The sequence below is a fragment of the Ictalurus punctatus genome, chromosome 15, assembly GCF_001660625.3.
Source record: "Ictalurus punctatus breed USDA103 chromosome 15, Coco_2.0, whole genome shotgun sequence".
In the NCBI taxonomy this organism is placed as follows: domain Eukaryota; kingdom Metazoa; phylum Chordata; class Actinopteri; order Siluriformes; family Ictaluridae; genus Ictalurus; species Ictalurus punctatus.
In genome coordinates, this window is record NC_030430.2 from 17,786,151 (window position 1) to 17,811,992 (window position 25,842).

At 42.1% G+C, this 25,842-nt stretch overlaps 1 protein-coding gene across 5 annotated transcripts in view; it reads left to right on the forward strand.

Moving 5' to 3' along the window:
* agrn (agrin) overlaps positions 1 to 25,842 on the forward strand; it is a 271,614-nt gene that overhangs the window by 102,236 nt on the left and 143,536 nt on the right. For 4 of the 5 annotated variants that reach the window (XM_053686553.1, XM_053686554.1, XM_053686556.1 and 1 more), the window contains one exon: positions 7,994 to 8,032. In XM_053686553.1, coding sequence (XP_053542528.1) covers positions 7,994 to 8,032 — 39 coding nt within the window. Of the gene's footprint in view, positions 1 to 825; positions 2,318 to 7,993; positions 8,033 to 25,842 lie in introns of those variants that run through there. The other variant, XM_053686557.1, reaches the window with a different exon arrangement.

Below are 25,842 nucleotides of genomic sequence, written 5' to 3' on the forward strand. Positions count from 1 at the left end.
TGTGAACTCACAGCCCTGTTGCTAGAGGCCTGGCCGAGCCCATGTTCTGTGGTAGGTACAGCGGAAGCTTGTCTCTGTCCCTGGGGGATTCTTGAGTCGATGAAAAGGCCGTGTCCGAAGAGATAAATGACCTCAGATGTGAAACAGAGCAGGACCCTCAGAGATTGTGTGCGTGTGTGTGTGTGTGCGCGCTTGTGAGTGTGCTTGAAAAGCTGTGTGGCTGAGGGTGGAGTGGGGGAGGAAAAGTGAGCATAAATAATTGATGGAATATACTGGCATATTGGTGCAGATGAACAGTCGGTGTGGTGTCAGTTCAGTGTGCTCTGATGGGTGGGCGTGTTTTTCTACATATATTTTATGTTGACCTCGTTATTTCACTCATATACAAACTATACGTTCACGTCTCGTGAAATCATTTTATGGATCAGAACCACATTTTCTCCTGATCAGCTGCCAGTGTTGATAAATATTCATATTTCTTCTTCTCCTTCTTCTTCTTTTTTTAATTTCCCAGCATGACACATGAACAACCATGTGGCCAAGTGTCACGAGTCCATGAATCACTGAAATCGTTTGAATCTAATTAAAGATGTTTTTCTCTGCTGATTTTGTTAGCATGTTGCATCCCCCCCCCCTTCCATAGCTCTTAATTTGAAATGGTTGAGAATTTCATCAAACCACCTAAAAGCTGTGTACGAACACACACACACACACACACACACACACTGATTTTCTTTCTGTCTTTGACACTTTGTGGTCGCTCTGTTCTTTAAATCAGCTGAACCCTGAAAAGGCTTGACATTTGTTTGGCCCAGTTGCTTCTTTGTCTTTTGCCTGTTGACCTCCCCCATGATAAAAAAAAAAAAAAAAAACACTCCTAAGTATTCCCAACAGCTTTTATTCTCGCTCCTTTTTTTTCCCCCTCCCTCTTTCCCCCTCCCTCCTCTTTGTTAGAGGTCCGTGCGCTCCCCCACTCGCTGTCTTCTCCTCCAGTCGAGGCGGGGAGAGCGTTGTGAGCAGTCTTAACAGAAAAACTTGGGATATCCAATGCTCAGACGGACCACCAAAGTCTCCTCAGCTAGTGTGTCCACTCTTTCTCTCTTTTTTTGATTTTTGTTTGGCTCAACTCCTCGCTCAGGCGGATGTCTCCTGCATCTCTGGCTGGTCGTGGCTCTCTTGTCTTACTGTGCTTGAGCTGTGCTGGCTGAACCGAGCGCGCGCCGATGCCGAGGGGGATCTCTGACATGAATAGTGCCTGTCGAAGCAGTGGCTTTGACCGATGCCGAGCGTTCCGTCTGAGGATCGGCGCTCGAGACGCATGAAGAAGCCTGGATTCGAGCAAGAGCAGAGGATCGTAACAGAAAGCGGGCGCTGGAGTGTAAGAGGGAGTGAGGATAAACAAGGAGCAGCTTTCTACTACTAAGGAAAAGCAAAGGGGTGTTTTGAAATAGCCGAGATGGAACACTGAGAGTGCTTTTTTTTTTCTCCCGCACTGCCAGGCTCTGCCATCAGGACCAGCTGTGCTCCTGCTCTGTGTGTTTCCGAGTGCTGTGTGGTGGGTGTGTATGCGTTGGAGTGTATGTGTGTGTTTGTGTGGGTGTGTGTGGAGCGATGGCTGAAGGCTGCAGCTGCCAGGGTCCAGCTTGAGCAGCCGGTAACTAACACGTGCTACACAAACTCAACCTGGCACCAAGACAGTCAGGTGACAGCGCGGGCCAGGGCAAGACAAGGATTACACGGTTACTGGGTTTGCTCTCTCGCATGAAAAGGTTTGCGCAGCAAGAGACTTTTCTGGTTACTGGTGACTGATTACTGATTCGACCAAGGCAATGTTTGTGAGTTTGTAAAGTGCATGTAAAGCACAAAGTGCACAAATGTTTAAACATACCAATCGGTAACATTCCCAACATGCAGAATTTGCGCAGAGTTCATCGGCCATAGGAACACGACCCGGACCCCGTCCCCTTCTGGATACTATCAGGACCGAAATGTATCGCGCCAAGCCCGTTTTCCGTTCCAGATTTTGTCCGTTCACGCCAAAATCTTTGGATCAGTGTTTCTCTGGGAGCAGCGTTTGAGCTGTTGATTTTCTGCCCCTGAGGTGTCCTTTACATTCTCAGCGTGGCGTACTTGGGGGGAAGCGTGGACTGGAGTATGACCAGCTGTCACTACCCGACGCCGCGGCCGGAGCGGGACCGCATGTACCAGCACAAAGTCTCACTGGTGGTGCGCTACTTTATGATCCCCTGTAACATCTGCCTCATACTGCTGGCTACTTCCACACTGGGCTTTGCTGTGCTCCTCTTCCTCAACAACTGTAGGTCACTCATAGTGTGTGTTTGTGTATGTGTGTGTGTGTGATAGATTTTTGTATTGCAAAACACCCTGTAGGTCACTAGCTAAATGAAATATGTCATTTTATATCTTTGTGTGTGTGTGTGTGTGTGTGTGTGTGTGTGGTATGTGTAATGGACCTTTTATCAGAGTGCTATTCAAAGGAAGAGCTATCTTGATGGATGGATGGCTCAATAAGGATCGATGGCAGTCGAAAAGTAATCCCTAATGCCTAAAATTCGATCTAGCGAGTGACATCTCGGATGATTGAGGATGACAGATAAACTGGCCTCATCTTCTAAAGTGCCTCAGTTCTTCTGTCTAAACAAGCAGTCCGGTGGCATTCTGTCTCGCTGCAAGCCGGTGGCATTTACTCTACACAGTGGGATAACGTGGGCAGATTAAATGCCTTTGGTGGAGGAAATCCTGGCATTAGTGTCAGCGCTCAGTGTATCTGCTTCAATGAATAGCTAGAGACTTTGCTTTTTTTCCCCCCGCTGTGTACGGCACAGGGTTCCTAGCGTCTCAAGGTGCAGCGTCTAATGACGTGCTTCCACGGTGTGAACGGACCTGATGACGATTTCGAACGGTGCTGACTCTTAATTACACTCATTCATATTCCGATCGATGGAAATACTTGACCGTTAGGATATGATGCGCTGTATAAAGTGCTGTTTATTATGATTTTATTTCTCAGATGTTACCTGTTTTCCTTCCCAAAGAAAGATACACTTAATATGTGCCGGATCAAGTGAAAATAAAAAGGATAGCTAGGAAGACAACAATGGGCTGTTCAGGACCGTGCTCTCGCTCTGTGGGCCACCGACATCCTCCGGCTATTCGATCGTCTCAAGTCACGCTCCTTCCGTGGAAGCAGGATGCCGCTACATTAGCTCTCGATTAATAGATCTTCAAAATGGCCTTTCTTGCGATTCTCTCGATCTTTTTCGAATGCGAAGTTCATTTATAACACGGTCGTCTGAGCGAACCAGTTTTTGCCCAGAAAGACTGCGTTAGATTCGAGTTCAAAGTAAAGGATTATGAAGGGATGGGAGTGATAGTAACATGGAGAAGAGCGGCGCGGCACGTGAACGGACAGCAGACCTGAAGTTAGTCATATCCATTTCATTTAGCAGGCAGAGGGATCGGCGAGCAGGCAGCACTGGAATTGTTCAGTGGCACTGCCAAATCACAATCACAGAGCTGCAATCATAGAGCCGTGTTCTGACGATTTGTCCTACTGTAGAGCAAAATGATATCTGTATGTATCGATCCATCCTACCACATCGAAAAATCCTACTGAGGGCTTCTGCGTCTGCGACTACGTATAATAATTGAGTGTAACTTTGCCGAAGATTCTTACTAGGCAATGGTAGGATGATTTTACAGTGTAAAATACCCTCTCAGACTGTCCTACCAGTATAAAAGAATCAGGTGGGATGATTTCACAGTGTAAAATACCCTCTCAGACTGTCCTACCAGTATAAAAGAATCAGGTGGGATGATTTCACAGTGTAAAATACCCTCTCAGACTGTCCTACCAGTATAAAAGAATCAGGTGGGATGATTTCACAGTGTAAAATACCCTCTCAGACTGTCCTACCAGTATAAAAGAATCAGGTGGGATGATTTTACAGTGCAAAATACACTCTCAGCAAGTAGTAACAAATTATGGGCGTGTTGTTCAGCGTGACGAAAATGACGCTATGTTGACGTGCGCGTGCGCAGTAAGCCCTGGTAGGACAATCTGACAGGTAGGATGAAATGTCAGGACACCCACAGGAGCTCCCATTGAGAACACACACACACACACACTCTCTCTCTCTCTCACGTGTAAGCCATTTCAATGTGAATTTAAATACCATGGCTTTGGATGAAGGAAAAGAACTCTGTAGTAGATGAAGAGAAAGGAATCTCATTTCTAGCCATGAAATGATTTACATATGAATCATGTTGGGAATATTTCTGTTTCCTGTCCCATGCTGCCCCTGGACGTGTGTGTGTGTGTGCGTGTGTTTTAAAAGTGTCACTTTGAAAGAAATGCTGCTGTTTTAGTTATGCCTATGTTTTCAGATGAAAACTCGTAACTGACACTTCATTATTCATAGCATGATACACAATCCCCTTTCCTTTCCCCCTCCCTCTCTTTCAGTCCGTACTTCTTGCTCTTCCTCGCTCTCTATCTCTCCTCTCCTCTCCAATTCTGGCCTCCTTCCTCGCTCACACTCAGAGGTTGACAAGCAATTTGAAGTGAGCATAAAATTAAACGGCATTCTGCCACTCCAGTTCTAAGGAATGCAGAATCCTCGTGCCGGCCGCGCGCGCGCGCGCGTGTGTGTGTGTTAGGCTGCCTGCATAAATGATGAGGATTTTTATGCATGGGTTACCACTGCCTATGAGGAGCAGGGCACCAGGGATGTTCTTATACTAAAAAGATTCATGTACTGCGTTGTTCGAAAGTGAGTTCCGGAGTTTCTAGACTTTTCTATCGATTTTCCCGGGAAGAGAAGTGCACCATGTGAACATGTATCCCAGACATCCCAACCTGCAAAAACTCATTTCAGGGAGGTTGTTTCATTGGGCTCAATCTTTCATTGTTTCAACCAAGAAACAGAGAGAGAAAGAGCGAGAAGAGAGAGAGAAGTCGACCGTAAAGCGAGCTTACAGAGAAAACCGATTAATAATAGGTTAATTAGCACAAAGAACGACCAATCAGGACGCACGCTGTTTCACTCTCTCACCACGCCCGTCACTCGCGCTCTCGGTTTCTCTAGAGCCTGTACCATTAGAAATGGCCACTGAATTCTCTCTCTCTCTCTCGCTCGCTCTAAAACATTTCTCGTATATAATTTGAGGGCATCAGTGAGCCGCTATTAAAATGCAGGAGACTCCCGGAACTTCCGGGAGAATTGGGGTGTCTGCGTACCCCATGATAAAACTTTCCTCTGTGGGTGCCAGGTCTTTCAGTTTTTTTTACTAGCCAAGCTTTGGGATTCACTCCTACAGAGCTTCGGTGAAATTTCCTTCTTCAATTCATAGCTTAAAACTCATTTTATTTCTCTCTCTCTCTCTCTCTCTCTCTCTCTCTCTCTCTCTCTCTCAGTGCGATCACAGCCCTCTTCTGTTTTTCACTACATACTATCTGTGTGTATTTCATCTCTCTGTGCACCTTCATACCGTCTTATTTTACCACTCGTTCTACAGCTGCCTGTGGGATTCAGTCTTTTTGTCTCACTACAGCGTGGCTTGGCAGCAGGTCTGCAGCAATTCTGCTCTGAGTCTGTGGTGCCAATATTTTAATCTTTACTGAAAATCCAGAGAATATTGAGTGTGAATGTATGGGGCGATATGAAAATACAAGAAAACACAAGAAGCCATGGATTTTCTGTCACTGAACCTCAAATGATGTTCTACACTATGCATGTAGTGTTCTTTCTTTCTTTCCTTTCTTCTTTCTTTCTTTCTTTATTTCTTGAATTCTTTCTTTATTTCTTTCGTTCTTTCTTTCTTTCATTCTTCCTTTCGTTATTTCTTTATTTCCTTCTTTCTCTCATTCTTTTTCGTTCTTTCTTTCGTTCTTTCCTTCTTTCTTTCTTTCTTTCTTTCTTTCCTTCTTTCCTTTCTTCTGTCCTTCTTTCCTTTCTTTCCTTAATTCTTTCTTTCTTTCCTTTGTTCGTTCTTTCTCTCCTTCCTTCTTTCTTTCCTTCTTTCTTTCCTTCATTCTTTCCTTCTTTCCTACTTTCTTTCCTTCTTTCCTTTGTTCTTTCGTTCTTTCCTACTTTCTTTCCTTCTTTCTTTCTTTCTTTCTTTCCTTTGTTCTTTCTTTCTTTGTGAAATTCTGCTTTTTTTTTAAAAGTAAACAAACAAACAAATAAATAAATAGCAAGGGAGAGATGAGTAATGGATCTGGCATAAATATAAATTGAGCCATAAATATTGAGTTATTGATGTGTTGTTCAGCTGTGTATTTGTATGCTATGTGCGAGTGTTCATATTAACTAATTCATACTGATGCTGTGTGTGTGTGCCCTTCTCTACATGATGTCCTACAGATAAATCATCTGTGAAGGTATTCCTTTATGGACATTCAAATCATCAGCTAGCATAAAAAGTAGAAAACACATGAGCATCATTTTAAGTGGGGGTATGATGGGAAAGGAATTACAGTCAAGTATAGGAAATATTACTGTGGGTAAATAAATACACTTTCAGAACTAGGGGTACTAAATTGTACCATTCCTTGTGACTGGGATGGCAACTTCAGAATCTTTTACCTAGAAAGATGCATGTAGTCTACCTTAGAAGTCCCCGTGAAGTGACTTGAAATGAGCAACGTTATTCGATGTGTTGACGTAATTTCCACTGAAACAGGAAGTCAGGATGGGACTTATCGAGTAGCTCCTCCCCATTTTTAAATAGCCAATAGCATTTAGCTTCCCTCACAGCCCGAGCTAAGCCGTACTTGACAGTTATTACCATGGACGCGATCATGAGGAATACCGATGCATTGTATTCACTTGTAGAGGATTTTTTTCCACCTCCTTCACCTGTTCCAGATGATCCTCGCAGAATCTTCTACCGAATAAGAAAATGAGCCAAGACCCGAGGGTGATGGTTATAACGTTGGGGGCGGGCCACTTCAGATTCTCGACAGCATTTGATTGGACAGAAAATCTGACGAGAAGCTGAAGTGCAGAATGATGTCATCAAAATCATTGATCCGTATCGGTGGTAGAGAGAGACTGTACTTTCTGAATTCATATATCTTCTAAAAGTGAATTTTGTCATTGTTTTGGAGCGCACTCGCTGATAGATAACCTTAAGGCTAACATATTTATACTAAAAGCCCCAAAGCTTTCATTTTGATTTCATGTGGACTTTAAAGCTTTACCTTTTAAGGTAACTATGGTCCAATTGTGTATTTTCTAAAGGTTTCCAGGTGGAAGATACATATTAAAGGTACCAAAGATAAGAGCAACAAGGAAGGGTACAGTTTAGTGCTCTTGTTTTTTTCTTTCTTCTGAGAGTGTAAAGATCTAACCTCTTAAATCCGTGAGGGAAAAAAAAAGACTTTTGTAAGGAGAAAGACTGAAGATTTTGCAGACTTGAGACAGAAATATTAACCAGGACGAACCTGTGATGATTTCAAGGTCGGCCTGCCTGCTATCTAGGCAGTAACGGTAACCAAATTCAGCAGAAGTAGAAGGAGAAACGCACTATAGAACACTTTCTGTTCATCTTATCTTCTTGCTTCATTGTGCCGTTCATTATAGTTCAGCAGTCTGTTTATTTTATTGTGTAATGCAATCTCACACTGGCCTACATGTTATGAAACTTGAATCGGAATACCTGATATCACTTTTGGGAATACATGAGTATGAGTATATTCCGGCAAGTCTGTTTCCAGATCCAAACACTGCCAACCGCTTATATAACCACCTGAGACATTGTGGAGAAGTAAACGACAGCTCGTGAGCTTTCCTTCTGTATTCCCATCCAGTTTTGTCTTTTCTGCTTCTCATTATCTTCCATCTGAGACGGAGCTGAGTGCAGGCAGTGTCCGCCTCCACCATAATGACTTTGCCAACCTTTTGGGATCTGTTGATATGTTTCACTTAACCGATGCACTTATCTCTCTCCTTCTCTTTCTCTTTTCCAGACAAACCTGGTACCCCCCCGCACGTCCCACCTCCTGATGGTAAGTCCTCAGAGGGATCCTGTCTGATTTGAGCTGCTCTAGAGTTTTAACCAGGGATAATGATCTCAGCCTTAGACCTGATGCTCTGCACACTGTTAGAGAAGTTTAGCATGTCACATACACTTAGGGATTGAAGGGATTTAAAAATAATAATAATAATAAACACACCGCTTTGATGTTGGATTTATTGGCAATTTGATTTGTCTTGGTTAGATTAGTCCCGGGTGTCAGGAACAGGCTTGCTCTGGATAGCAGCATCCGCGACTACCGTTGTATATTGGACAAAGACATGGATCCACTTCTAATAGTGCGCCCGCTTTCTCACCTATTTCCGTAGATATAAATCTCCATCCTTAGTGAAGTATAATTTCTTGCTGCTGCCATGCACAGAATGTCATTAATTAAACAGCGACAAATTACAGGCAAATGGCGTCTCTCTCCAACCCCTCTAAATGGAGGAAACAGCTGGTTTCTGTTGATGAATATTTATGTGTGGCACTAGATGAAATAAGGATTGGATACGAATCCCTCGCCGCTGGCTGTGGAGATGGATCATGTTAAGATCAGACGTCGGTGACTTCATCGTGGCTGTCAGGCAAAGCCAGAGATGGGAAGCTTGAGCCTTAATAAACCATAAACAAACGCTATTAATGATCCGAGTTCAAGCCAGGCTGCTGACATTTTCTGCTGGAGAGTGAATAGTGAATAGGAATCGCCCTGGAATTGGGCAATCGTCCGCTTGGTAGGATGTTGTGTTCTTTCTTTCAGCTTGTGCAAAAAAGATATATAAACTATAATATATGCAGCAGAAGGTGTACTCTTCCGCAGCTGTTCAACAGCAGCCGTCGTCTGCCTAAAATGCTGTCCAGACATAATTACTTTTGATTGACGTCTCGCTTGACCTCATCCTTTAGCTCGCACTGTCAGAGCGAGAGGAAACATTATGAGCGTGTTTTTAACGGATGTCCCAGTTCTCATTTGTGTCACAAACGTTTTGCGTCTTTGGTATGATAATGGCAATAAACCCAGGGAAGTGCCTGAGAAGGAAAATTGGAGCAATGAGTGAAGCAGATCAGCTTATTCCTCCCCTGATGCTTTCCTAACCGTCGACTATTGATCACGGTGCTCGTTCTGAATGTATGGAAACTCCTTTTTTTGCTCTCCAGAAGGAACAGTTTGTTTCTGCTTTAGTCGACCATTTAAAAGCTAGCAACTAGCACTTTTTCCAATAGTTGTGAAAAGCTTATGTTCTTTATGTGTCCCATAAAGTCTTTTTTACTCTTTCTAGCCTCAGGCTACAGCCGTCCGGAGGACATTAATGCACTGAAGGAGATCAGTTAGCCAATTAGATGTATCCCTGATTCAATCCCCCTATCATTAAATATTAGATTAATTTGTTGCAAGGCTGCCCAGATTAGCTGTCAAGAGAATGAGAGTTGAACAATCCAGTGATCCATTGAGCGTGCCCTTCCTTCCAAGGACAGCTGATTATCTACAGATTTTTACTTCCACAAAACCCGAGCACTGATATTAAACAGTGTACTCTTTGCAGTGCTGCAGTATTATTTGAACACCATTCTGTCCTACTGGTGCAGTGTTAACAGCGGTTGTTTTCTCCCACTCCTGATAACGCAGGGAGTGTACGGTATGCTGAGCTGCAATTAAAAGCCAAATCCTGTCCAATCAAAATCATTTAATCACCAGCTAAAACCTAACAAAGTAACAAAGCATCCAGTAATTAGTGTCGCTGCGTGACTGGAAGAGTGAGACGCCTCTGTCCGCTGTCATTATGTCTCTCGGAGATAAGCGGCACTAGATACAGTGAGATTCACAGACAGAGCTGCCAGATTCTCCGAGTTTGAGTCTTGATAAAGGTCATCCATTTAAAATATATATATTTAAAAAAAAAAAAAAAAAAAAAAACCTTGGCAGCACGAAGCCCTGTTAATTATCTTTGTTTTGTGTAACTAAGCTGGCGCTGAAAAAAAAATCTTATTAAAGATAAAAACAAATGTTCGTTCGCAATTAGCACCTCAGACTAATGTAATTCTTGCTTTGAATGCGCCAAAATTAAGACTTGGCCCAAATCTTGGAATATTCTGAGCTGAGGTGTCGTTGGCTTCGGCTGAGCACGCTGTAGCCGCTTGTGTCTCATTTGCAGATTGCAAAAGAGCCATGAAGAGAGATCAGTTGCATTGCTGTTGTTGGGTAGCCCCCCCCCACGCACACACCCCCCGATCTAATACTAGCCCATTATAAAAGTTGGCTTGTCTGAATGCCTACAGCCACCACCTGTCTGGTCGAATGCGGACTGCGCTTGGCCGACTTCCACAGTCTGTCCACCTGGACACTTTGTGCTTACCAGACATTGTTGGAGTAACGATTCGAGAGTAAATTTTCCGAATGTGTTTGTAATACATGATTTAGCCTTTTAACGATTGCCGCGTATGTTATACTGAATACTCATTAGCAAACCACAGTAGTGTCATAATTTATAGACTGGGCAGAGAGCCAGTTTGTTATTTCCTTTTTATTTGTATTTAAGTAATGTTTCCACTGGGCACAAAGGTGCAAGCTTTTAGAAGTGAAGGAAATCTGGATATTGGAGTCATTACATAGCCCGTGGCAATAGGCCACCCAACATTGTCACAACTGCCTTAAATTAGGCCACATTGTGAAGCAATGACAAGGATTTGGTAACTCAAGTCCTCCTCCAGCTTCCTGCTGTCTGCCACACATCTCTGCCTGCTGTAATGAGTGCGTTCCCTCAGAAATCAGCCTCCGATTTGGCATTCGTCACAGTGTGCGTCCCCCTCCCCAGGGGCTACATCGTACCTGCCACCATACTGGATGCTTGAATTGAAAAGTGACTTGATCTTGGACTAGGAGGTGTTTGTGCAACCTGGAGCGGCGCTCTTAATAGAGAACCTGTAACTTTTCTCACTTCAAGAAGCTCATATCACTTCTTCCTCAGAAGGGGGGGGGGGGGGGGGGGGGGGGGTGGTATAAAAAAAAGGCAGCCTAATTTATCCATCGATTGCTGCCTTCTCGATGACATGAAACGTGCAGAATTAATTATTACTGCTTTCTTATCTTAATTAAATCTTTTTCTATTATTGATTCTAGACAAAAGAGGCAAAAAGAAATCTTGCTTGTGTATTTTTTATTTATTTATTTTTTGGATGTGGAACCTGGCGTGTGTCAGGATGTCGTAGGTGTACCATGTTGACGGAAAGCTGCAGGGCTTTGGCGGTTTGGACGTTTTTGAAGTTTTCTCCACACAAGAATACACCCGAAAGGCTGTTTTATTTGACTTGCGTAGATTCAGTGTACTAAAAAAAATAGTAAAAAGCATCATGCGGGACTGTGGAAAAAGGTAGCGAGATATAGAAATATATTGCTTGCTTTGACCAGAGCTTTGCAGAAAAAAAAAAAAAAAATATTGGTTACTGACTTTTAAAATATAGGTCAATATAGGTCAAAACCTACATAAGAAGCACAGACACAGATCTGCCACTGAGCCAGAGCATAGAAATGAATCCAGTTGACATTCACGTCTGTGCATTTTTGACATGGCCTGACACATGCTTGGGCATCAAGGGATTCTCTCTGGCCAGTATAGACCATTCAAAAAGAAAATTCCTTCATCCACTCTTGCTTTGTTGCCAGACAGGCGTTTGTCCCCAGTTTTAGAAACTCTTCTCAGAGATCTCTCGGGGTTCCATTTCACAACGCCTTTGGAAACTGTAATCAGGTTTTTTTTTTGTTTTTTTTTTAAAGAGTGTTTCAGCTGTTTTGAGTCACAGCTCCAACCACTGGCTGACTGATGTATCAAAGCACTCAAAGGTACACTGAAGCAGCCAGTGGAGTGGTGGAGAGGGGCAGGGACTTTTGGGATGTTGTGTGGAATTTAATTACTGTAATTACAATGCATGGCAGTTATTCATTCCACAAGATGATGAAATGTTGAGTGCTATTTCTGTAAGCTGCTGGAATGCTTCAGTGAGCACACAGTCACAGGGTCTAAGGGTCATTCGCCATGCTCTAGGCTAATGAGGGTGACTTGGAAGCCTGTAGGTCACTCTGTGTGCAACTTCTGCAGGGATCATTAATCGTATAATATTTTCGTTTGTCTAGTTTCTAGATGAAGGCAATTAAGTTTTATGTTCTCGAGACTGATTACTGCGATATTGGTTAGCACAAGATTTCATTTTTCCAGGCCTTGATTTATGCAATGAATAATGGATCTGCGTAGACTTTATTTCTTTATAGATTCAGACTCTTTCTGGACTTGTTTTTGAATTCATTATTTCTTTGTCTAGTATCAAACTTCCCTGTATTGCCTTTGAGTACTCATTCAAAGTGATGATTTGCAGCACAGCGTCTTGAGCCATGATGCAAATGCCGTCCTACGGTACTCTAAATTTATGACACATATTTGGGCTCATTTTTAAGCAACATATTAGCTCTCCATTTTCTCAGTCCACACGGGAGAGCGTTTTCGAAAACGCTCCGTTTTTCGCTCGACAAAATCTCCCATCTCGGTGCGGACGGAAGGCCGAAACATAGTGAAAGAGATTCGTTTTCAGATTCGTGGACGGAGCCTTTTTGTTTTCAATTCTATGCCCCATGCAGCAGATGGCTCTAGCGTGACAAACTGCCCCTTGAAACATATTTTTCAAACAGTGGTGTATGTGTCTCTTGTTTTCTGCTAAAAGGGAATCTTATTACTAGGAATCTCAAGAGGGTGACGTCTCGTCAATACTCTGATCTGGTTTTATCGGTATCGAGTAATGTTACGGTAAGCTGAAACCGCTTGGAAATTCTAGTCGAAATGCTCCAGCAGAGGCAGAGGCAGACTCGGTGGCTATGGCCCGGCTAGCGGTGGAATGATAAAGTGGGCCAAGAACGAAAGAGAAGGAAACAATAAATCTTCACCTTAAACTGTTCCAACCCTGCATCTCTTTTTCTCACTCCCTCTATTCTGCATTCTAACACAAACAGACAAGGTGCATGGCGGAGTTGTATGGTGTCTCCTCTCTATTACTCTACTTCCTGCTGGGAGCAATGCAGAAGAGTAATAAAGAGTAAGCAGGGCCCTTCAGAGATCTCAGCATGTGTGTGTGTGTGTGTGTGTGTGTATACTGTACTGTGCAAAAGTCTTAGGCACCCTAATTTGTTTGTATAGATTTTTATTTTATGATTTCTACATTATCGAGTCAGTACAAAAACATTTTAGATTTCCAAACATTAGTTTTCCAGCACAAAATTAAATGTCGCGGAAGAATGTTTGTATGTTAGTAAAGAAAGCAGTGTATTAAGTAGTAAGAGACACTTTTCAGACAAAAAAACATAATGAAGGCTGCTGGGTTTTGCTGCAAAAATAAGAAGCAAGTGCGGCAGTCAAAGTCTCCAGAAGAAGCGTGACTGGTTGTGCAAGATGCTCAGTAAAACATACAGCTCATTTCCTTATAAAACTGCACTAATTCTACCTGAGACTACTTTTTTTTTTTAAAGCGAAGGGTCGTCACACCAAATATCACCTTTGTTTCATTTATTACTGTTTACTGCTCTTTATAGTATTTTTTTAAAATGGAGAAACATTTAATTTCATTATTTTTGAAGGCATCTTTGCGCTACAGCATTTCTTTGCATGTGCCTAAGACTATTGCACAGCACTGTATATATGCATAGGTTTGTGTGTATCTGTGCACGCCCTTCTCTCTGTCTCATCTAATTTGTATTGTTTCCCTGACTTCCCTTAATGCCTTGTTTGACATATGTGCACCGCGCTGCTGCACACAATTATGACAAGGTGCTTAGGCAGCTTGATGAGGCTGAAAGCCAACTTTTCCACTGTCACACGGAGATGGCCGTCATGTCGAGACGGCTAAAGGTTCAGGCCAAATGTCGCGTGAAGAGCTCACAACGAATGCCGGTACAATGCATGAGCATGCATATGAGATATGGATGAGTCTGGGCATGCAGGTAAACTATCCATCCGTTTCCATCCAGTGTGCTTACTGTATGCTGATTGGCTGTCTTGCTTAAATCAGCTTTAATGGGCACTGGAAGGTGCTCTGTTTTAAACCCTAAAGGAGTGTGTGAAGTGTGTAAACATGTTACATGATGAGGGGTTGGGAGGAACTGGAAAAGTGTGCGTACTTCCTGTGTCTTCTTTGGGTTTTTTTTCTTTCTTCATGTAATGATACACCTTGGGTTCTGTAATTGAAGGAGAATACAGCCTGTTTTGCATGCAGACGTTAGTATGCGACTCCAGAGAGCCTCATATCTAGGCCATTTGCATAATGCAAGTGATTGCATGAGTCAGAGGAAGAAGAGACAAGCAGATGAAAAGGTGGAAATTTGGAAAGGAATTTGAACTTACCTCCCCAAACGTGCATTTCCTCTCTAGAAGGGAGAGAGAGAGAGAGAGAGAGAGAGAGAGAGAGAGAGACAGAGCGAGCAATGTGAAATTTGGAAAATGGGGTCAGAAGATGCTTGGTCTGCAGCAGTTAGCAAGCACCAGACAAGAGAAACAGATCCCACTGATACATTGCTTAACCTTAATAGCTTCGTTGTCAAGCTTTTAATGGATGTTATTTTTTAGCCATCTCATCTACAGCCCCAATTCCAAAAAAGTTGGGACGCTGTGTCTTAAAATGTGAATAAAAAACAGAATGCAGTGATTTGCAGATCTCATAAACCCATACGTTGTTCATAATAAAACAGAGAAAACGTATCAAATGTGTAAACTGATGAAATGTACCATTTTAAGGAAAAAAATAAGGTGATTTTGAATTTGATGGCTGCAATACGTCTCAAAACAGCTGGGACGGGGGCAACACAAGGCCGGAAAAGTAAGTGTTAGGTCAGTAACATGACTGGGTATAAAAAGAGTATCTTAGAGAAGCATTCTGTTTTGATTGTCTTACGCAGCGTCCAAACTTTTTGGGAATTGGGGTTGTAAGGAAACAACCAGTCGTCATTGCTTCTAAAGGAAAACCTTGACACCTCAGGCGTTATACATTGCAGCCTTCTTGTGCCATTATTCTGTAATTTGTCTTAAACAAGAAATAAGTGGTAAGCAGTTACTCAGTTCTAAAAGTAATTGTTTAGTTCCCGATCTATAACAGTTCAAACCCGCACACATCGCTTTTACCATATGTGAGAGTCAGTGTTATGAACCTCTCAAAACAAAGAGTTTTACAAATGTATGCTGCTGTCATGCTCCATCTTGCCTCCATATGTGATGCAATAAGCAGGCCCTCAGTAGGAGGTGGCAGCGATGACTTCCAGCTGTTGTCTAATGCACGTTAGCCCCCGAGTTTCCACAGATTAGCGAACGAGTAGTTCTTTTTTAAGCTGTATTCTCCATGTGGCAGCCATATCTGCACTCTAAATCGCCGCACTTATTTCAGCCTGAACTGTACGCCCACCTTCCGCCCACCCCACACTTTCCCTAAGCCTCACCGCTAAGCCTTTTGCCTGGAGCTCGTCCGTGCACATGCAGCTGCAGGCCTGCCTCAGCTCTCATACATTGGGGACGCAGGGCAGAGAAAGTGTGTATCTGTGATATCATTCATGAAGTGTGCTGTGGTATTTTCCTGAGCATTTTCTTTTAGACAGCCCGTATAAGACAGCACAGTGGGCCGGTCAGCATCCTGCTGAGAGAAGCTTTGTCATTAGAAAGATCCATATGAGTATTTCCTGCCTAAAGAGAGCCCTATAGGAAGACGATTTGCTGGTGTTCCTTCATTCCATCCTTAGATTTTTCCATCCTTCCATTCAATCCTTTACAGAATTGGTTTAATCTTTTCTCCCCCCCCACCCCCCTTTCTATTGCTACCTCTCTGTCTGTCTCGTCCTACAGCTTCTTTCATCATCCTCATCATCATACGCTGCTTGCACACTCATCTCAATTTTTAGAACTTTTTTTTTTCCTTCCTCCAGTTGGCCAAAGGCATGTGCACTCTGGACAGACCTGTCTTGGAGATGAAGTAGAGTGAGATCTGGAGTATGTAACACCAGTGTGTATGTGCTTTTGGACCTGCCTGAGGCGAGTGTGTCTGTGACCGCCTTTGTAAAGTGATAATTCAACAAAAGATTCATTCATTCATACATTCGCACACTTTTGCATTTGCATATTTGTTCAGCCAAGATGTGTTTGCTTTTCTCTTTTTTTTTCCCTCAGGAGGCTAATGTGGATAACAAGCACAGTGAACTTTATCAGTATGCATGCTGCAAGCCTGAATCAGTAAACTCTGGCAAGTTGTTGTGTCTGAAATACTCATGTGACATTTCTGACATTGCCCGACAGTGTTTAAAGCAACTAAAATAGTTACAGTTACATTTATATAGCACTTTTCTAGACACTCAAAACACTTTACATAGTATGGGGGCGGGGGGGGTCTCCTCAACCATCACTAGTGTGTAGAAACCACCTGGATGATAGACGGCAGCCATAGTGCGCCAGAACGCCCACCACACACCAGCTATTAGTATAGAGGAGATTGTGATGTAGCTAATTCAGAGATGGAGATTATTAGGAGGTCGTGATAGAGAATGGTTATACCCCTACTCTTTTACCATAAGTGTCCTGGGATTTTTAATGACCACAGAGAGTCAGGACCTCAGTTTAAAGTCTCATCCGAAAGACTGTGCTGTTTTTACAGTATAGTGTCCCCGTCACTATACTGGGGCACTAGGACCCACACAGACCACAGACAGAGCGCCCCCTGCTGGCCTCCCTAATACCACTTCCAGCAGAAACCTTAGTTTTTCCCAGGAGGTCTCCCATCCAGGTACTGGCCAGGCTCAACCCTGCTTAACTTCAGTGAGACACCACGCGAGAACTGCAAACTAAAGCAAAAATAGTAGCAGCAGCCTTTTTATGCCCGAGTTATTTTCTTTCACTTCATACATGCACCAGACTCAGAGGTTTGATGTTTAAAGGTGGAATTGTGTGTAATTGTACAGAGTTCCGATTTGGGCTGGACGTTATGACAAAAAGATTATATCATTTATATCATTTTACTACCGCACTTTAGAGGTAGCATAAAAAAATAAAATAAAATGAAACACTGCAAACAAACGCTACAAATGTGAGCTATTACCTACTTTGCGTCGAGCAGCATTAGCAGATCAACATGTTCAAATGGGCAGCAAATGCTATCCTGGTGTGTTCAGTAAATTTACCGTAACGCCTATCATCCCTCTGCACGCATGTTCCATATGGCAGACATCATTCTGCTGTATTCAAGCGTCGAGTTTTGAAGCGCTGCTCTTTGAAGCACAGTATCCTACTGATGACAGAAACTGAAACATTTCACCGTGCTGGCAGGAGGTGTTTTTTTTTTTCTTTCTTTTCTTTTTTCTATATTCATTAAGATGCTTTGCATGCAGTTGCTGAAGGGAATAATTATTAGCATATTAGAATTTCAGGAGATATTAAAATACTCCCTATTAACACTGTTGGATACTCCATTTCAGGCACATCCATGTAATTGGACACTTATGTATTCCTAATTAAATATTCTAATGTATTCTATTCTGTTCTCATCTCTTTGGCATATTGTCAATGTTAAATTACAACCTATCCTCAGTTCCAAAGTCGTGTTATTTTTACCGAATTATACAGTGTTTCATGTTGCCATGCTGTAATAAATGACCAGTCTAGAGCAGCAAATTTCTATTTTTGACAAACAATATCCTTTTTTTTCTTTTTCTTTATTTACAGCACACAGAAGCTACCTTTTCATAACCTGTGTAATGCCCCCTCTGAGTCTTTCTAGAGCAGTTTTAAAGTCTACAAATTCAAATAATCAAAGCAATTTGCTCTAGTAATTTCCTCCATAATGGCACTGCTTTTTAAGGTTTTTATTTATTTTCTTCCCATCTACTTATCTGGGTCATCCTGCCATGACGTACTGTTGCTTATTAGTTTTATATTATAAGAGGACGCACCAGAATGTATTTTTGATTCTCTCTCTCTCTCTCTCTCTTGCTATATATATATATATATATATATATATATATATATATATATATATATATATATATATATATATATATACACACACATATATATATACATATATATTTATATATATGTATGTATGTATGTATGTATATATATATTAGGGATGTCACGATACCAAAAATCTAGTAGTCGGTACCGATACCACCAAAAGTACACGATGCTCGATACCAAAGTCGATACCATGGTGTGGTTTAAAAAAATTTAAAAATAAAAATAAAATTAAAAACTCCTGGAGGAAATCCTCCTCTGGCTAATACTGGCGAGCGTGAGTGAGAGAGAGAGAGAGAGAGAGAGAGAGAGAGAGAAAGAGAGAGAGAGAGAGACATTTTAGTTATCAAATACTGTCTGACAATGACTAACAAAACATTGCTAAGTGCTAATAAGTCCTAAACGTGTGCGCACACACACACACCCTTATACTCTGAATACAAGCATTAGTTTAAATTCACTGATATGGTGGCAGGCCAAAATGATTCATTAAAATCATTAACATGTGAATAATTATTAGTGACACTAGGCTACATTTAGCTGACAGGACACGGGCTGAATGGCGATGCATGGTGGTCCATTAGGAGGTAGTTTATAACACTGCAATGCGTTAGCGTCATGAACAAATAACTGGCTATCTCAAACACTACATGGGATATAAGGTTAGCTGGTTTCACGGCTATAATGCCAGCTGCCTCAAACAAACATAATATAGGACCGTCTTTCAGGTGCTTCACCAAATTCCAGGTGTTTCCTCGCTTTGTTTGAAATGAACGATAGCATCGGTTGCACACTGGCAACCAACGCTACCTTTCCTGTCAACCAGCTTTTCTCTCTCTGCCTCTTAACGAGTCGGGCGGAGCTAAACTTCTGTAGTTTTTTCCATGTGCTTGTAGGCGTTTTTCTTCTTTACCACTTGTGGATCGACTAAAACACTTGCGCGTATTTGCTGCCCCCGTCAGTTCCAGAAGAATTGCAGCCTCGTTAATAGGTAATAGGTAATTAATAACGGTACCTACGCTACTGCAGAAAAACAAGTACCGTCACGTTTTAAGAATGTTTGTTCCGACTTGGTACCGAAGTATCGGTTCTCGTGACATCCCTAAAATATATATATACACATAAATATATTAATAAATGATTCTCTCTCTCTCTCTTGCTATATATATATATATATATATATATATATATATATATATATATATATATATATATATGTCAGTTTACCAGTGAAAATTATGACCAGATTCAGGAAATGTCTGTTTAGTGCTCCAGATATCTTAATTTGGATTTAAATCCTAACATGGGCATGGCCTAAACCGGAAGTGAGATGTGCACAGTTAGTATTCTGTTTCTACCAGCCCTTGACATTTCCTAACAACTTTAATCGGTTCTGCTTCCCAAATAATGCATAAACTAGTAGCCTAATTTAAATCACAGCGACTCTGACCAGGCAGTTACTATGATGAATGAAGGAACATGAGAATGAAGATATTCTGCAGAATCTCAGTCCCAATGCACACCTTTATGAACCTCCCTTGCAATCTTTCAAAAAAACCACAAAAAAAACCCCCCAAAGAATAATAATGTGCCGCTTTTTATCCATATCTGTATTCGTATCAGTTTCTTCATATCTGAACATGTGGAGTAACAGTCAAGTTGACAAAAGAAGCATTATACAGTGTAATCTATCCCCATACTACAGATACTGATTGGTCAAAATATTGAAAGTAAAGTCAAGAGGAAGTTCTTGGAACATCTAAGAGTTTTCTCACAGCATCATATACCAGTGCAGCTCTGCACATGCATATGAATTTGTGTGTTTGTGTGTGTGTGTGTGGGTGGTAGAGAACTCCAAAGATGGCAGTATCAGGGTGTGTGCTTCTATATTCATCCCAGATCTTTGACATTGTGGTGCCGCTGGGGGGTAATGCTGGTGTGTGTGACGTGCGTGTGGTATGTAAAACCTTCCTGGAGAAGGGGATTATGTACTAGAATGGCCATATGCTCAAGCGCTCCATGTGGCAGAGCAAGAAGTGACGCCTTTTTAATAAGAACGGCTTCACCTGCCAGGGTTCTTGCCACCAGGATCCAACCATCAAGTGTGCATCTCTATTTAACCAACCACTGATACATTCAAGGCTATGCACACATATGAGCCTAATCTCTGCTTTTTATATTCACAGGATCTACTTTAAATGCAGCATCTCAGCTTATAAATGAAGTGCCTGAAGGTTGTTTTGTTCATTTTGCGCACTCCAAAGAAGCAGTCTTCCTCATTAGGCTATTTTAGCCGGAACTGTTGAAGATAATAATTACAAGAGTCTTGACAAAGGCTTTCTATGCTGGCGATCATCCATGTGTGAGAAGGAATAATTAAGGGCTGAAGTGAGGAGCGAGAAAGTGGCATGAATGGCAGATTATTTAACCTGCAAGGTCAACAGTTTTGTGCAGAGTAACAGTACGCAAAAGCCGGTTTCACTGACAATCACAGAGTACATAGTTCAAACGTTTGTTAGACAGCAAGGCTTCCTGAAACATATTTTTAGATTGCTCAGATCTCTGCAGGTTTGAACATTTTCTTCTGTTTGCTTGTCCTGAAAGCACTGTGTTGTCAGACCTTCAACGTAGCAAGCTGTTTGTATTTGCTATCCCTACAGCATACATATTTTTTAAATTTTTTTTTAAACTCTTATAATTAGTGAATGTCTTTTCCACTGATAATGGCAAACTTTTTAAAACATATTTGGTGGTGGTGTCTAGTTTTGCTCTTCGGTGGAGCACTTTAAAAAGGAAGAGAACTAATAAGCGCCTGATGAATACAAGAAAACTGCCAGTCTACATTATTCATTTATTCTTTAATTCACCTTCAGTAACGCTGTATCCTAGTTTGCCTATCCCGGGAACACTGGTATTCACCCTGAATGGGACACAAGTGCATTTGATGGCAAATCCTTTGTATGTTAATTTATGTAGCTCATCAAATAAAACAGACGTGGCATAGTCTGTTGTCGTAGCATGCTGTGAGAGCACATGTTGTGAGAGAGTAAGTCTATGCACATGCAGGATGCAAGGGCATAGACTTACTTACAGTATAAATTTGAGACCATGGTCAAGCTCAAAACACAGGTAGGCATAGTTCAATAGGGATAAATAGGGATCTGACAGGAAGTCAGATCTGGGAAAACATTTTAATATACAAGAAAACAAGACTTGGACTTGTGAACATTCAGTACATTTACATGGACAACAATAATCCACTATTAATTAAGACAATTAAGACAACCAGATTAAGACAATACTGTGATTAAGAAACTAGCATGTAAAGAGCAATTTTTTATTACCTAAATCTGATTAAAGTCATACTCGAAGTAAACACAAATGGAATTAAGACATGTGGAGTGCTCCTGTTTTATTCTCATTATGGAAGTGCGTTACAGACATGTACACACCTTAATCACACTATTAACGTCATGTGGGAGTTTTCACCGCATTTTGCGACAGGACACGTACACACACGGCAGTGCTCAACCGTTTGACGGCAAACAAGAGAGCACGGCTGCGTCCCAAACCGCGTACTTACCTGCTATATAGTAGAAGAAATACATGTATCTCAGCTACTATATAGTTGGTAAGTATGCGGTTTGGGACGCAGCCCACGGCTTCAAGCATTCGTCCATTTGCACGTACAGCATGACAAATAATGAACTGCACTTGAAGCTTTCGTAAAATTAAAAATGAAAAACTGTATACGGTGCCATAACGAAGACGAACTGTATGATACGTGAAATTCTGGAGGGAACGTCGGATGTCGTGGCGCGGGGACGTAATGACGTGTGCCGTTAATTGATCTATGTTCTATAACATGTAAAACCTGAACATGAGCAGAATATTCTAAAAGCGACTCATGTAAACACCTTAATCACAATATTGTCTTATTCAGAATAAGGTCAATAATTAGATTACTGCTGTCCATGTAAACGTAGTCACTCACTGTTTATCTCAATCAAGTGAAAACTATTTGGACCACCACGGGACACAATAGCTGAGTTTCTGGCTGTAGTGTGATGATCATTTTGATCGCTCAGGCTAGCCTACTTCTCTTTACTGTGCTTTCAGATATGTCCGTAAAGCAAAATGAGACTTGTTAGCCTGGATCAGAAGAGCAAATTCTTCCGCTGTAGAATCATACCTGTGCATTAGTGTGCTCTTGGCATTCTGTGAGTGCAAACCGAAACGGGTGTCATCTTCTGTACTGCTGCGTGGCTTTCTCTGTGCAGAATTTTGATCAGCTGTGCAATTTCCATATTCTTTGGATGCCTTGAATCACTCTAGCTGCCTCTCGTGTGACATTATTCGCTAGTGATTGTGATTTTAGAAAATAAACGCCCACAAAGAATCGATTTACCGATCGAGAGCTCTATACAGTGATGGAGGATGTTTAAAAAAAACGTGGGTCCATAATAGAGGCTTAGATTTGAGGAACAAAAAGACAGACCCTTTAGTGACAGAATGAGTAGTGTTTGTATGCGTTTGTCTGTATGACAACAACGAAAGAAAGCATATTTAGGTCAAATATGATGAATGTGCACATATGCACACTTACACAGGCACGTCTGCTCGCTCAGCACGCCTCAGTCCCAGTTGGCATAATATCATTATTTCTATAATTCACCGCTACTCGTATGCTCACATTCTCAGATCTAGTTCCCACACCTGCAATGCTGAGAGGTATTTCTCATTGTTCCAGTTTTGAGAGCTCTCTTTGAAAGTTAATGTTCAGCACCATGGCGGATTTTTGCCACTGGTGATTATGCATGTCTGCATCGGTTGCTCTCTTCCATTCCAGCTAGTCACAGAGCACAGATGAGGCCCAGCTGGAGCCAGGAAAGGCGCAGGAACGCGTCGCCATGGCAACACTCATCGCTCAAACATTCATGCACAATTCATGCCGACCTTTTGCTCTTCAGCATCAGCCCTCTTGTGGCCTCTATGCAGCCATTGCATGGCCCTTCAGGTTCAGGGACCTCTTACAGGTGGGTCCTCTCATCTAGACCCATCTATAAACTCCCTCAAGCACCTTTAATGAGTGCCTGAATGCCTCACTGGTTACAGGACCAATGACTGTCCAGCACAAAAGAGGGAGGGTGGAAGGTGGAACGCAGGATCTGTCTGAGAGTGATGGATGGATGGATGTTGAAGATGACCTCATTTAAAAAAAAAAAAAAAAAAAAAAGGGAGGGCGAGTAACCGAGAAGGGTGATAGGCATATATTATGGCACCTTTCTGTCACTAAGGATATTGAATTTGTGGAGAGGAATGGCAATTGGAAATGTGTTCGGAAACAGCAGCCACCTAACAGCTGTTCCCAGCTCGGAATTTACAGCCAAATCGGAAACGTTTCTTTTTCTCGAGCACATCACTCGCAATCACAATGTTCCGGCTGTGTATAGTACATACTATAACTGTTCTAAATGCTTTTTATTCAGTAAAACACATTACGTACTCCTGATAATCCTGCTCTTATTCATATGGCTGCTCATGCTTACATATTGTCTCATTGTAATTCATAGCACCCCGGTTTGGATCGTCTCCGTTGCAACCCATTTAGATCTTCTCACGCATTAACATTTATTCAAAGTGAGGTTTGAGTCACCATTCACTTTACTAGATTTTTCAGCCGCATTATTCAATGAAAAAGGATGAAATATCACGTTCAAGTGCACTTAATGTAAAACACGTCACATTCCTGCATATGACATTTGGCACTTGGAAAGCCATTAACTCACTAGCAGTCTCTGCGAGGCTAGGAATGGAATGGAATTTGTTTCGGATTTTTCCTTGACATTATCCCTATTGGTATTTCCTTTAATGTGCTATCATAATCAGACTGGGGTGTGTTTAATTTTCTTAATTATTCTAGTGCGCCATGGGAGAGAGAGTGGTAGTGCTGAGATGAGAGATGCAGAGGGCACGATTGTGACTCAGATCACAATCCTATCTTTTATCCGCCACTGCACACGCTACATATAGAGAGAGATGCATTTTTATACAGGCCGAAGCAGAGAAAGAGCGAGGTCCATTTACAAAATTGCCTCTTTTTCTGTCATTACATTTCTATTGTGTCTACAGCCAAACCTTGGCCTCTGGGACTTCTGTCTGATTGCTACAGATCTCGAGACTCCTGTGGATGTGAGAGTTGTAGGAGGCAGGATCGAGGGAGAAGCAGAGAGGAGTGGGAAAAAAAGCTTCTCGTTCACCGTGGCGATGTGGGAGTTAACCTGTCTCTGAGATGTATCTCGTGTAAAAGTTGAATTCAGTTATCGCTTCTATCTGCTGGCGGCTCTTTTCTCCGGGATAATATTTTCTCTCTGGGGGTTGATGGCATCATGGATGTGCTTGAAGTGTAAGGACAGCTTTGGGGAAACAATTGTGGTCTCCCTGTATTCTGGAGCAGCTGCAGCATTCAGAGTGCGCGTTACCGGTTCCAGTGGCTGCGGATACTATTGCACAAAATCCCGAGGCTGCAGTCACTTAGTAGAGTTATGCTAGTGCACAAAGACCTGCGGGCATCAGTTGCTCTCGCAGGCGAGTGTCTTTCCAACCGCGTAATGGGATGACACACTTTTACAAAAATGTAACAGTGTACAATGTTCTCAGTGAAAGTGCTGAACTGAAAGAGTCAGTACAATACCTTTGGGGCATTAGAGTGATGTAACCCATCACAGGGAACAGTCACACACTATGGACAATTTAAGAGATGCCAAACAGCCTACAATGCAAGTCTTTGGACTGGGAGAGGAAACTGGAAGAAACCCCCAAAGCACAGGGAAAGTACAAATACTTTATTCGGATAGAACACGCTCTAGACGAATACAGATACAATAGGAGACACACTACTGTTTTAGCTCGCTTGCAAGAAAGGCTTTCAGGACATCTGCTTCATTCTAGAGACAAAAGAATCATTTGCAAGTGTGGCACTCCTTAATAAGAGCCTGCTCAGGATTTCGATGGTTTATCTTAGGCTAGTAGTTTGTTTATATTTTGTGAAATAGAAACAGTTAAATTAGTTCGGAAATACTGCCGGCAGGTATTAAAAAAAATTAAAAAAACCCCTCCAAGCAGGATTAAAAATCTCTCAAGTGATATGAGGTTGAGGAACTGTCAGAAACAACAACAACAAGAACAAAAACATCTTCCGCTTTAGGCCACCTCTACTTAAGGTATAAATGCGAACACAGGTACGAATGCTTGGAGCACAGATACAAGCCGAGCGATGTTTTTGAAAACACAGACTCTTTTCAGCGTCATCAATCCAGTTGCTGCAGGAGACTTTTTCACAGCGATGCGCTCAGGACATTGAGGAGTTTTTTTTTTGAGTAATTGGGGATCAGGGACTCTTTGCTCCATCTTACAACCCCCCTCTGAACAGACTGCCTGAGCCTGTTTGAAAAGCCTCTATTGATCCTGCCAGGTCCCGTGGGTGCCTGTCAATCTCTGTCCGTCCACTCCATACCCATTCATAAATCAATCTTCTCTATATCCTATTCTTTACCTGTCCATTGAGGCATTCTCCCAGATGGTTTAGAGGAAATAGTTACATGATAATGTAATGTTCCAGGTCCCTAGCCATGCACCATTTTTCGTTCCAGTTCATTTCACTGGCCTTTGCTTTATTTTCAAAACTCCGTGGCACGGGAAAGGCGGAATGAAAGGTACCCACTGATACTCATGTTCCCTAGCATGGAGAGTGCTTATTGAGGGCATCTGCTAATTATGC